This window comes from Borostomias antarcticus, assembly GCF_949987555.1.
Source record: "Borostomias antarcticus genome assembly, contig: scaffold_695, whole genome shotgun sequence".
Lineage (NCBI taxonomy): Eukaryota > Metazoa > Chordata > Actinopteri > Stomiiformes > Stomiidae > Borostomias > Borostomias antarcticus.
In genome coordinates, this window is record NW_028176280.1 from 1 (window position 1) to 14,007 (window position 14,007).

Sequence of the window (14,007 nt, forward strand, 5' to 3'; positions counted from 1 at the left end):
CCTCTCCCTCTCTCCCTCTCTCCCTCTCTCCCCTCTCTCTCTCCTCTCTCTCTCTCTGTCTCTCTAATGTGTGTTATACAGTATGTGTTGTGGAAGAACACTTAAAAAAAAAAAAAAAGTTATATATTTTATATGTTTATGTTGTGAAATGGCCTGATCCTTGATTTTCAACGTAATTTTATTGCACCAATAAAGGGATTACTAAAGGTCTCTCTCTCTCTCTCTCTCTCTCTCTCTCTCCCCCCTCTCTCTCTCCCCCCCTCTCTCTCTCCCCCTCTCTCTCTCTCCCTCTCTCTCTCCTCTCCCTCTCCTCTCTCTCTCTCTCTCTCCCTCTCTCTCTCTCTCTCTCTCTGCAGTAAAGAGCTAACGTCTGATGCCAGGGAGCTGAAGGGCGAGCTCTTCTGCCTGCCCTGCCATGACAAGATGGGCGTGCCCATCTGCGGCGCCTGTCGGAGGCCCATCGAGGGGCGCGTGGTCAACGCCATGGGCAAGCAGTGGCACGTGGAGGTGTGTGTGTGTGTGTGTGTGTGTGTCTTGACTGTTTGCATCCGTGTCGAGTGGCACAGTTATATGTTGTACAGCCGAGGTGCCCAAACATTTTTGGCTTGTGAGCTACTTTTAAAATGACCCGGCTCAAAAAAAAGAATCCCGTTGCTGAAAACCCTTAAAAAATAACAACATACAAACATACAACCGAAATAACAACATACGGCTACTGTTTCAAAATCAAAGAATCCTTTATTAATCAAGCTACCAATTACTTCACCCTGGAAGTGGGATGCTACCTTTGTTGTATATAAGCCTTGCAATCTCAGCGGGTAACAATCACCTAGTTGTGAACAGAATGTCTTTAGCCGACTTAAATGACTCAATCACACGGCACAATACACTCTGATGACTTGCACTGAATGGAGTCTGCCAGGGTTGCTTTTGGGGGCTACTATTAGCCCTCTAGTTTACCGTGGTACAAAATAGATTGTATTAAACAAGTCGTAGCAGTTGCGCATACAAGCCTAAACAATGATGAAATCAGCCCACGCGTGATTAAATCATTAAAATGGCCTCCTTGGATAAACCGCTGTACAAAACTGTTACACTTTTAGTAATCGACAAAGTAGCAGGAGAAAAAAGCTGTTCATTTGGAGTTGTTATACGCAACTTCAAAGCTTATGGCTTTTCTTTTGAATGGCTGTTGATCTAGCAGCATCGCCTCTGCGATCTGCTGGTCGATGGCGATTGACTTATCGTGCACCCCTTGTGTACAGAATAACCTTAGTGAGCGTGCCAGACTGTTTTTTCCCAGGACGTTAAGAGGCTGCTTTGCTAACGCCTCGGCCTGCTTAATCGTTTGTAGACAGTGTTCAAAGCTACAGTGTACATTTCAAATGAGATGGACAAACACATCGACCTCGGGGCCCCGTCACTCCGAGGCCCCTGCGGTCGATCGACGCGGTCGTGGCTCTTCTCTGTCCCGGCCCCGCAGTGGCGGAACGAACCGCCCGCTGACGTCAGGACAGCAGAGTCGCTGCCCATCTTTCGTCACAGGCTCAAAACCCACCTCTTCAAGAAGTACTACCAGGATCCTACCTCTTAAAGCACCGATTATATTTATATTTTGCTACTCTTGCGCTGTGGCTTTAGCACTACATTATGCTCTTAGTCACTCGTTGAGAAAGGTGATGCACCTGGGTGTTCTGGTGAGTAGTAGTACACTGACCACCTACGTTGAATGCAATTATTGCAAGTCGCTTTGGATAAAAGTGTCTGCTAAATGACTAGAATGTAATCTATGCATTGTTAGCCATTGTTTATCATATTCTCCCTGCTTTAACTCTATCCTTCTTCGCAACAACTCGTGTGAATGTGCGTGTGTATTTGTGCGTACGGGTCACATTTATTTCTGCTCTCCACTTTGTGGCGATGTTGCTTTCCTCTTTCAGAACCCCTACATCTGTGTTTGAATTCCCTCTCGACATCCTTCCTTTCACATTAACCCCCCCATCCTGTCATCTCCCTCTCTCCCTCCCTCCCTCCATCTCCCTCCCTCCCTCCATCTCCCTCCATCTCCCTCTCCCTCCCTCCCTCCCTCCCTCCATCTCCCTCCCTCCCTCCCTCCATCTCCCCCCCTCCCTCCATCTCCCTCCCTCTCTCCTTCCCTCTCTCCCTCCCTCCCTCCCTCCCTCTTTCCATCTCGCTCCCTCCCTCCCTCCCTCTCTCCCTCCCTCCATCCCTCCCTCCCTCCCTCTTAGCACTTTGTGTGTAGCGTTTGCGAGAAGCCCCTTCAGGGACACCCCTACTATGAGCGTTTGGGCCACGCCTACTGCGAGTGGCACTTCGACATGGTGAGAACGTGAGCCGGGCCCCGCTGTGGCGTGGGTCTGGCCCGCCTGCGGCGTGCGTTCTCTCCAGCAGATGGCGCCGTGTCCTCGCCGTCCATCCGTCCCTCCTCTCACAGAATGGCTGTGATGTGTGCGTTTGTGATGATAAATTCTGGGCTGAAGTTTCCGTGTAGTACTGAATTGTGATCAGCTTAGCCTCCTCAAATCCCAGCCGGAGCTGTTCTGAGGGTAAACCTCTAAGCTGATCCTAGATCAGGCCTCAGGCCGCTCTGCTAACTCGGTAAACTGCATCCCAAACGCGTCCCCCGTGCACCAAATGTCAGCTGGCTGAAGGTTCGCCTGGCTAATGCATGTTGGTGTGTGTGTGTGTGTTTGTTTGCAGCATTTTGTGTGTGCTAAGTGTGAGAAGCCCTTCCTGGGTCACCGTCACTACGAGAGGAAAGGACTGGCCTACTGCGAGACCCACTACAACCAGGTAAAGACTGAGGCCCTGTACCCCGTAAACGTGAGGAATCACTGATCTTAACATGACTAGACTGGCCACAGCCGCATAGAGGAGCACCCGCTTACACCCGTCCAATCGCTTTTTAAATCGGGAGACGAGGGCATCTACTACCTAGTGATGTCACAGTGAGCCTTTATGCGTAAGTACAGTACCGCTAACGCACGTTGCATTTTGGCCAGCTGTAGTCTGAGGTGATAATTTCCCAGATAGCAAGCGGATGTGTAATGATTCTGGGCCATATATGGGCCGGAACTAAGCCACAAGGGCCAGATCCGGCCTGTATATGGCCCAGATCCGCTTGCTATCTGGGTTAGTATGGAGTAATAATAACGACGCCCCCTCGTCTCCGCGTGTTTGCCGAGTTGAAACATGTCCTCACCCTGTGTGTCTCTTTCCTGTAGCTGTTTGGCGATGTGTGCTACCACTGCAACCGCGTGATCGAAGGAGATGGTAAGAGCGACTATATCGACGCAAGACTCGCAGAGGGTTTAGTTTTGCGACAATCTCTGTGCTGAACGATACCTTTGCGGTGTCATAGCCCCGTTCAGACGTCACGTTTTGTGGCGATTCGAGATAAATGCCTCGGTTGAATCGGGGGGGGGTCGTATGAACTGGGGGGATCGTGGGATCTCAGCAAGGGAAGGATGCGGTCATGACCCTTGACCTCCTCTTCTTCTTCTTCTTCTCCTCTTCCCGCCTCAGTGGTCTCGGCGCTGAACAAGGCCTGGTGCGTCAACTGTTTCTCCTGCTCCACCTGCAACACCAAACTCACCCTCAAGTAAGTCCCGCCCCCCGCCCTCCCCCCCCGCGCTCGAACCCTCCCCCCCCGCCCCGCCCGAACCCTCCCCAGCAGTCCTGTATCCTGGGCTTCGTCGGGTCGGTTCCTCTAACCCCGCCTCCCTTCTCGCCGTAGTCCGGCTCTCCTCGCTCTCCTCCCTCCCTCTTTCACCTCCTCCTCCTCCTACTTCTCTCTCGCCTTTTAACCTCTCTTACCTTTTAACCTCTCTTCTCCTCACCCTCTCTCTTTCCTCTCTTTCCCCCTGTTCTCTCTCCTCCCCCGCCGCCACCTCCTCCTCCTCCTCCTCGGCTACGGCGGCCCACCAGGGACAAGTTTGTGGAGATCGACCTGAGGCCGGTGTGCAGGCACTGCTACGAGCGCTTCCCGGAGGAGCTGAAGCGCCGGCTCGCCAGGCGCGAGCGCGACGGCAAGGAGCGCCGGAAGAAGCCCGCCATCTGTCTGTAGACCCTCCTTCCTCTTTCTCCTCCTCCTCCTCACGTCACTCTCCCTCACTTCTCCTTTCCATCCGTCGGTCAGTGCCATCCTCTCCTCCTTTTCTCATCTTTTTTTGTTTTTCCTCTCCCGTTCGCGTCGTTTTGCGTTGCGACGTCGACGAGCTCACGGCAGGAATGTCTCGGTGATGATTGACAGTATCAATCAAACCAATCAAAGCTTTATTTGTACAGCGCATATCATACCCAGAGGCAACACAATGCGCTTTACAGAGAACAAGGGAGGTGGGCATACGACCCACCTCTACATATTCCAGAGGGAAGAAAAAAAAACAGTAATCACCCGGGGGCCAGATAAGTGAGCTGTAAAAATTCTTCCCTGACCCCTCTCAACAAGGCGATCGAGCAAGCTCCAGGAGTATGTTTGTCTACCGGCTAAGAACATTTATAAAGCAATACATTACATTAAATTACATTTCAGAGTAAGAGAGGCTAAAAAAAAGCATCAGTAGGAGAAACAGTAAGAGTAGTCTCACTCCTAAAAGATAGAGAGAGAGAGCGCGAGAGAGAGAGCGCGAGAGAGAGAGCGCGAGAGAGAAGAGAGAGAGAGAAGAGAGCGCGAGAGAGAAGAGAGAGAGAGAAGAGAGAGAGAGAGAGAGAAGAGAGAGAGAGAGAGAGAAGAGAGAGAGAGAGAGAGAGAGATGACGTTTATTGTCTCCAACGAGGAGAGGTCTTTCCCAGCTCCCATGGTCGTAAATTAGACAGTGGAGACGAGCCGTGCTTCGCAGCAGCGCACCGACTCCCGTAACGAGGACAGAGTTAGAGGAAGTAGGCTGGCGAGGTTCATGGGTAATTGTTGTAATCATGTTCTCATCCTCCACTAAAACGGTTCCACATCCACATGCTTATCATCAAAATTGTAGACCCATCAATTTGAAAGCTGATGCGATTACGATACTAGCCCGTTAACGATCGTGGCTCCGGGGCGCGGAGTAATAACGCCGAGTCGCCCTCTCTTCGCAGGAACAAGTTTGTGGAGTTCGATATGAAGCCGGTGTGTAAGAAATGCTACGAGAAGTTTCCCCTGGAGCTCAAGAAGAGATTGAAGAAGCTGGCCGAGACCGTCGGACGCAAATAGAGCGGCCTCGGCGCCGGGGGCGGAGCCAAGCATGCGGCCGGAGGTCGAGACCCCCAGAGCTACGCCGACACCTTGATCCTAACAAGTGCCCAAATTAGCCATATCTGTGTTGTATCATCACTTACTTAACATCTGTACGTCCGTAGTAGTCTACCTTTAAAATCCTCTGTGGAACATATTTTCAGTTATAGATTTTTGTCTTGATTTTTATTTTAATTTCCCCTGAGGAATGGTTTTGTTTTGTTTTTTATCTGTAAGTGAGCATGTTTTAATGAATTCATGAACAATGAACAGCAGTTGTGTACCTGCCGTGTGTGAGGTGTTTGCCCACTGCCCCTCCACACTTGAAAGATCTGAACAGTATGTTTTCCTCTCTCTCTCTCTCTCTCTCTCTCTCTCTCGAGACTCAATATGGTTCCTCAAAACAAAGGATAAGACATTATCTGACAGAAGGCTCCCTTCTCTCTCCCTCTCTCTCTCTAATGACATCCTGCTCTTCAATTTCTTTTACATCCTTTTTTTCCCTTTTTTTTTCTTTTTCTTTCAAAAGCCAAAAGTGTCTGAAGTGGAAGTTTTCACTTGAAATATGAGTCATCGTTGACTTTGATGAAGAGGATTAATTAAAACATAAGGCCCTGTCCCCTGACTGACATAGAAATCTTTCTCTGGTGTCTTAAAAAGACGAAGGTGCTTGGGATTGCTCTTCTATAGCTTTTGTCTTGTGCCTTGGATAATGAACAATGTATGTATGACTATCTAATATGCAAGTGATACTGTACATATATACCCGTCTTGTTAAATATATCAGTATGCCATTTTATCGAAGACTAACGAAATATGCCTCATGAGAATAACAAAGACTGTTTCATGAATCTTGACCTATATACAGGTCAACAGCTCAACCCTAGTCCTGTGTGAGTATCAGTCTTGCGTACAATAATACATCCTTTATTCAAGGCATTGCCTGACCTGATCTAATGAAACAAGTTCAATGTTACACCAGAGACCACTGATATGCAAGAATTGTATGAGCGAGTTACGGTAGCATGGCATTTTCATCATGTTTTCATTAGACAACCATAAAGTACCACTAGACAATGAGAATGTTGCAGGAACATTTTGATCGTGCATTTTATTGCACACATAACAAAAGCTGCTTTGTGTATAGTTTGTATCGGTATCGCTGCTTGAGTCTCAAGCTTTGCTTCAGCAGAATTGAATGTTCACATACCTCGTCTTCATACAATGTCCTGAATTTCATTTGAATGTCCAGGTGTTCAATAAAGTTTTCACAACTTTGCAAGTCGACCCAGACCAGGTGATCATCATTTTCCAAAACTCCCAAGACCTTTAGTTTACAGTTTTGTAAATGTGTAATCAGCCTCTTATTCAGTGGTTAAGGTGAGGGTATTATTTCCTCGCTAACACACAAGCCATTAGCATATGTAATTGGATTTCTTGGTACAGTACACATGCACAATCGGATTAGAAATTCCTTCCGATATGATGCACAAATGCTACACAAGAACATTCTTAGGTCTAAGGATCACACATCTCTGGGATAACTTCAGGTACGTACAGCAGACACACAAAGGCTACGTTCAAGAGACGACCAGACTCAGAGTGGACCCTTGACGGGAAGAAAGTTGGTGTCTGGACAGTGTGTGCTTCAGTTGTTGAGGGCTTATCTTGACCGGTTTACTCAGGGGGAGGCGTCGCTGACTGGACGACAGGAAGTGAAGACGAAAGGTCGTCCACTCACTAAAGGTCATCTGGAGGAGATCCTTGAGGTCGCGGGTGTCGCCGAAGACCAAACTCTGACCAGTTAGCTTGTTATATTGCACCACGTCAGCGTACAGCTCAGGGAACTCCAGCTTCTCCAGCTGAGAGATTGTGGAGACAGAAAAAAAGGGAAATGCTTTTTAGTTTTGTGTTTTTCGACTGCTTTTCGACTAGTTTTTATGCAGTGAGAACTTTACATGTACAGTACAGCATGAACACACATACCAGCACACACACATGCACAGATCTTAACATGGGTACTGGTAACTAATGGCTCAATGTACATTTAATGCGCCCTTATTGTTTAGGTAATAGGGATACTGTATGGTTCTAACCCAGATAGCAAGAGGATGTGTAATGATTCTTGGCCATATATGGGCCGGAACTAAGCCACAAGGGCCAGATCTGGCCTGTATATGGCCCAGATCCGCTTGCTATCTGGGAAACCTCCTTACCTCGTTGCAGATGTCCTCTGTGCTCATGTTGATCACGGTCCTGACCGGTAGCGGGGCGGGGCTCCCTCTCCACCCACAATCCCTCAGTCCGGCCGACCCCCTGATTCTTGCCAGCTCCGTCTTGATAGAACGGTCCAGGTTGACCGTCGACAGTTTGAACCTCTCCACGTCGCCCACCGTGAAGCGGTAGTCCACCTTGAGGAACATCTCGAACATCTCCGGATCTCCGTCCTGCTCCAGCAGCTCGTCCACCTCCTCCCTCATCACGTGGAGCTCCGCCCTGGATTGGGCGAACACCTCCCACAGGGTCCTGGAGGCGTCCACGGCAGCGGCGGCAGCGTCGCCCGCGTCGATCTGCGCCCTCTGCTGGTCGTCCTCCAGGCACTGCAGGACCCAGCTGAGACGGCAGGGCCAGTGATTGGCTAACACCACCCAGGCGGCGATGTGCTCCGGCGAGGGGAGCTCCTCCTTCAGGGTCTCCATGATCACCACGGTGACCCGGACGGAGTTGATGACCCGTCTCATAGCCATGGTGTCGTCGGAGACGTATTTGTGGAGGTTCCCGCCGTCGCTCACCAGGATGGTCTTGAAAGACGACTGGATCAGCTTCTCCACCTCCTCCTCGATCAGCCCGAAAGCCACGCCCACCTCCTGGATGCAGCTCTTATCTATCAACGGAAAACCGGCTTCGACCGGTTCCGCTTTCTCCACCAAGGAAGCGTTGGAAGCGGCGGGCGTTTTCGCGCAACACAGGGTCCTACTCCGCCCGCGCGTCCCGGGCTCGGCGTCCTCCGTGACCTCCGATTGCCCGCTGACGATGTTGCCGAAGACCTTCCGCTTGGAGGCGGCGCACAGCGGCGGCACGGTGAAGGCGAGGGTCACGATGCGGCCGAGGAAGGCGCGGGCGCGGTCCTCTCTGCCGAAGCAGCCGTCCGCGAAGTCCACTTGCCGGACCAGCACCTCCGGGTCGACCGCCAGCAGCGTGATGAACGGGCTACCCTCCTCCGACAGCAGGATGTTGACGGCGTCCAGGACGCCCACGATCTTCCCGGGCTCGCAGCGGTCCAGGTTGGTGATCTCCAGCACCACCCGGATCCTCCGCCTCTCGAAGACCTCCATGAAGTGGATGAAGCTGGACAGCAGCCACATCTCCTTCCTGACCTCGTTCATGAAGCCCAGCCGGCTGCTCACTCTCTCGTTGTCCATGCCCCGGCGGATGTTCAGGTCCTGGTTGAAGAGCAGGTTCTTGCCCATCCGGAAGGCGAAGCGCGCGGCGCCCGCCGCCGGCACGCCCAGCGCGGCTATCGCCAGGCCCTCGAACACCCCGGCGCCGCCTCGACTCGCCGCCGCCCCCGCCTCGCCTCCCCCCTCCCCCTCCGCCCCCGCCTCGCCTCCCCCCTCCCCCTCCGCCTTGGCCGGCGTCGGAAACCCGAACCTCAGCAGGAGCGCCAGGATGGCGAGCGCGGCCAGGAGGAGGGCGAGGACCAGGAACCAGAGCGGGCAGCAGCAGAACCTCTTGGACCTCCACTGGTTCCGGCCGTCCTCCTCCACCGTCTTCTTCCTCAGCTCGGCGTCGTCGTCGTGCTGCGCCGCGCGGTACAGCGCCAGCTGGAGCTTACCGAAGCTCTCCTGCAGCGTCCGGCAGAGGCGGATGGCCAGGCCCGCCCACAGCAGGTCGCTGCCCGCAAAGTGCCAGGCGCTGAAGCGCGCGTAGACGAAGCGCACGTTCCTCTGGTTCTGGTTCTCCTCGGTCCAGACGGGCAGGAAGAACAGCAGCCTGCCCATCAGGGCCAGGAGGCCGGGGAGCGAGGGCTCGGGGGAGCGAGGCGGCCGACTCCCCTTGCTCCCCTGCTCTCTACGCGCCGCCTCCTGCTCCATGTGCACTGATTGGAGACACGGGAGAAGAGGTACTGTGAGAGGAGGCAGGTACTACCCAGGCCCGTCTGGGAGATATGCGAGGCCTTTACGAGCCCCCCCCCACACACACACACACACGGCTCTAAGTCACGAAATCGAAAGCGCAGTTTACTTTTAGTTACCTCAGGCAAGTTAACTCCCGCCCCTTTCGCCCCCCCCCCCCTTTGTGAATGAGTTCACAAGGAAAAGAGAGGATCATAGAGCAGCAATGACTCATCACTTGGCGTTTCATTTGCTGGTGGTTGATTATATGAATATATGGCAATGAAATGACTGAAATGTCCTCGACAACAAAACCGAAGAATCTTTTAGAAGCCTATTGAGATTCCGATATGGGGACAGTCAGGAAGACAGGCAGACGGTAAGTCAGAGAGACAGACTGGACAGATGGGCATACACACACACATGCTCGCACACACACACACACACACACACACACACACACACACACACACACACACATGCTCACATGCTCACACACACACACACACACACACACACACACACACACACACACCTTACCTACCCTCTATGTGGCGGAGGATCATGTTGATGCGGTTCTGACATGATGAGTAAAGGCCCACAGTGGCAGGAGAGGAGACTCTAGTGAGCGTCTTGGCCAAAGCATAAGCATAGACGTTATCCGACGGCAGATCTAGGCAAAAAAGATCACTTTGTCAATGCATTTCTTCACACTGAATATTATATTAATAAGCATATCTAGTTAACAACCGAGATCGCAACCACCCGGTTGTGACCTGTTAATTATTAATCCCACACACACATTAGCGCGTAGCTGTTTCTTCCACTTCCTCTTGTAATTGTGTTCCCGAGTAGCAAGGAGACAGAGAGCCACACACACACTTTCTTTCGGGCACTTCCCAGCAAACACACAACGTCAGGGAGACGTTCAGATCATGTCTTAATAACGTCCATCGGTCCAGAACCCCATTTGTACGTCTGCTGGACCCCTCAATATTCACACGTCTGGCTTGGACCCCTCTAAGACGTCTGTGGACGTGCAACGGGTTCAATATCTGAACGTTTAAAAAAAACATTCATTCTGGCTCCTAATTGGATGTCTTTGGACGTCCGAAAAAGACAAAAAAGACATCTAAAAGACGTCTTTTAGACGTGTCTTTGCTCAGTGGGTAGCCACACACACACTTTCTTTCGGGCACTTTTCTGCGCCAGAGACGCACCCACAACCACAATGAGACGGGGCGACGACCTGGAAACAGTGGAAGAGTAGAGGGAATGTCCATTCATTCTCTCTTTCTTTACCTCTCTCTCTCTCTCCCCCCTTCTCTCTCTCTTTCTCTCTCTCGACGCACTCTCTCATTACTTGTCAGAATGTTTCACCTTTGGTGAGCTGCATTGGCATGGTGATGGGGTTCCACGGCAGCCAGAGGAAATATAAATATCTCAATATCTCCTGGGCTTGTTACCTGTGAAGGATAAAGAACAGCACGGACACCATAGGTTCAATTGGGATGAGAGAGAGAGAGAGAGAGAGAGAGAGACAGAGAGAGAGAGACAGACAGAGAGGGGCGAAAAATGGGAGAGCTAGACAGAAAGAGAGAAAGGAAGAGTAGAGGGGGGGAGGGTTGGTGAGAAGGAAACAAAATGTTCAAAACAAAACCATTGCCAAACGGCTTATCCTTGTATCCAATGGATTTACACCACCAAGTGCTGAAAAACTGTGTCCCTGTAAGATGCATTGATGCCAACATGTACTACATTTCATAAAGCAACAATTGAGATACAAATGTCAGAGTTATACCTGAAGTAAATAGACTGAACATTGACTTACAGTGTATTTTTGTTTTGTATCCCTCAGTAGACAATCTTCAGGAACTGAATTTGGATCCGCCCCTGTGAATTGCTGAGTTGTCCTCTGCGAATAACGTGCTCCACTGGGTTTGTTGAGGCATGGTTGAACATTACCCCCTCAGGGCTGTAAACCTTACAGCCCAGACAAAGGTAATATATCATGCAAATGGCCGTGTGCAGGTTTCCTTCCCACCGGGACGTATCACAGAATGTCACATGGTATCCTGATATTTTGAAGATCTCAAATACCCTAGGTGGTGCTATCATCCTCGGGTTCTTTCTGTGAATAGTGAGTGGGTTGGGGCAGAGTTTGGGGGGGCTTAGACCCTACCCAGATAGCAAGCGGATGTGTAATGATTCTGGGCCATATATGGGCCGGAACTAAGGGCCAGATCTGGCCTGTATATGGCCCAGATCCGCTTGCTATCTGGGTATCAGCTCTGCATGCATGGCTGCTTGGGATGTTCACACAGGCCTGTGCTGACACGCGTGGCGCTGGGGTTGAGTCTGCATGCGTCCTGAGGCCATGAGGGGAGGAATGCTCGTCTTTCAGCGATTACAGAGACGCGGCCCGAGAAGAAGGTGTAGATGGAGGTGTAGCGCCGGATGTTGTCCATTCATTCTCTCTTTCTTTACCTCTCTCTCTCTCTCTCCCTCCCTCTCCCCCCATCCTCTCTCTCTCTCTCTCTCTCTCTCTCCCTCCCTCTCCCCTCCCCCTCTCTCTCTTTCTCTCTCTCTCTCTCTCTCTCTCTCTCTCTCTTTCTCTCTCTCTTTCTCTCTCTCTCTCTCTCTCTCTCTGATATATGTTCTTGTGCTAAGAATAGCTAGGGGACTTGAGACAAAAACCTCCTTCTCTCTCTCTCCCTCTCTCCTTCTCTCTCTCTCTCCCTCTCTCCTTCTCTCTCTCTCTCTCTCTCTCTCTCTATCTCTCTCTCCCTCTCCCTCCCTCTCTTTCTCTCTCTCTCTCCCTCCCTCTCTCTCTCTCTCCGTCCCCCTCTCTCTCTCTCTCCCTCCCTCTCCCTCTCTCCCTCCCCCTCTCTCTCTCTCCCTCCCTCTCCCTCTCTCTCCCTCCCTCTCTCTCTCTCTCTCTCTCTCTCTCTCTCTCTCTCTCTCACCCTTAACCCTATTAGTACTGCTAATGTCCATACATCTGTTCTGAGTTCTAAATCAAGAGGTAAATCAAATCTACTTTTATGTAGATTTACTTTGATGAATTAAAAATTCTCTTTAGCAAGCTGTTGAAATGAAGTTTAATTAGTTTATGTCTGATTAAGATTATATAAAGTGCCGGGCCTTGGGGAAAATATTTCTCTCTTTACACAGAGTACCTGATTGTTCAACAGCCTTAATTAACTTGACTGTCACAGAGAGGGAGAGAGAGAGAGAGATAGAAAGAAGGAGAGAGACAAGAGGAGAGAGAGACAGGAGGAGAGAGAGACAGGAGAGAGAGAGAGAGGAGGAGAGAGAGACAGGAGAGAGAGAGACAGGAGGAGAGAGAGACAGGAGGAGAGAGAGACAGGAAAGAGAGAGACAGGAGGAGAGAGACAAGAGGAGAGAGAGAGGAGGAGAGAGACAGACAGGAGGAGAGAGAGACAAGAGGAGAGACAGCCAGGAGGAGAGAGAGAGACAAGAGGAGAGAGAGCCAGGAGGAGAGAGAGACAGGAGGAGAGAGAGAGACAGGAGGTGAGAGAGAGACACGAGGAGAGAGAGAGACAGGAGGAGAGAGAGTGGAGGAGAGAGCGATGGAGAGGGAGGGAAAGAGGGATGGAGAGAGTGGGAGTTTTCTATTCATCACACAGGTAGAGAATACCTATTCTCTCTTATTGCTTGGTGTTAGAGATCTCTTGAAAATCAATACAGGACAAAATGGATTGACCCCCCCCCCCCCTCCCCCCTCCCTCGCTCTTAGAGCCCTACCCCTTCTCCATATGAAGTCTGCAATTAAGGTTAATGGATTCACACTCCCGATTAATTGAAGATGGGTATCATACACCCGTGTGATTAATTACGCCTCCAGGTTGAATCTGGATAGTGGAGCCAGAGCTAAAGGCTAAGGGAAATTAAACCGGAGATGTTAGATGCTTTTTTTCCATCTGAAAAGTTCAGATGAAAAATGTAATTTTGGTATCCGTGTTCCTCCTAAGACGGAGGGCGTGTCCCCGTAGATCCTACCAATGGGTTTGTTTTGAATGAACGGTGATAAATCGTTTTCTGAAGCATAAACTACTATATTGCATGGAATCAATTGGGAAATCAACACAAACAAACCTGAATGGGTTACGATATTTGGGCAGTAGTGTTTCTTGTTCTTTTTCACCTAGTACTTCCATAAACGACCAACAGAGGGCGCTAAAGTATTAGGGGAAAAAAGGACAGGCGATCCCCTCAGACCTCCTGCTTCCCTGCTCTGTTGAGGGCGGCTACATAGGTGATCAGATGACGCCCATCACTGCAAGAAACATTCATGCTCTCAGTAAAGACTTTGACAGGAATAGACACGAAGAGAAAGATCAAAACCTGAAATCCATCAAACATCTTTTTTTTTTCCCTTCTTTTTCTCCCATTTTCATCAGAGCCTGAGGAACATGTGGGCTGAATGTCAGCCAGCTGCTATGAGCGCTCAGCGTGGCGCCGTCTCTAGCCTGGGAGGCACTACAAGGAGCTAAAAGGATTGGAATATGAATGGACGGATGGATTTCAAATTCTGAGTCGCAGCTCGCAATAAATGGCACAGTGAGAATGTGGTTTGGGGAAGGCGACCTCTACACAGCGCAGTACGTGTCTCTAGTGTATATCTATCCATCAGCG

The 14,007-nt window shown here is 50.7% G+C and overlaps 2 protein-coding genes across 2 annotated transcripts; one reads left to right on the forward strand and one right to left on the reverse strand.

The window, feature by feature from the left end:
- Window positions 1-356: 356 nt before the first annotated feature.
- LOC311328668 (LIM and senescent cell antigen-like-containing domain protein 1) lies at window positions 357-6,438 on the forward strand (the record flags this gene model as incomplete). Its single annotated transcript, XM_084462611.1, has 5 exons — window positions 357-507; window positions 2,722-2,814; window positions 3,246-3,294; window positions 3,547-3,622; window positions 5,098-6,438. Coding segments are annotated over 5 exons (484 nt in total), but the record flags the coding sequence as incomplete, so codon positions are not given.
- A 375-nt stretch (window positions 6,439-6,813) lies between these two features.
- nkpd1 (NTPase, KAP family P-loop domain containing 1) lies at window positions 6,814-10,750 on the reverse strand (the record flags this gene model as incomplete). Its single annotated transcript, XM_084462612.1, has 4 exons — window positions 6,814-7,095; window positions 7,450-9,332; window positions 9,893-10,021; window positions 10,729-10,750. The coding sequence occupies 4 exons, from the start codon at window positions 10,748-10,750 to the stop codon at window positions 6,814-6,816; spliced, it is 2,316 nt and encodes a 771-aa protein (XP_084318738.1).
- Between the last annotated feature and the right edge of the window lie 3,257 nt (window positions 10,751-14,007).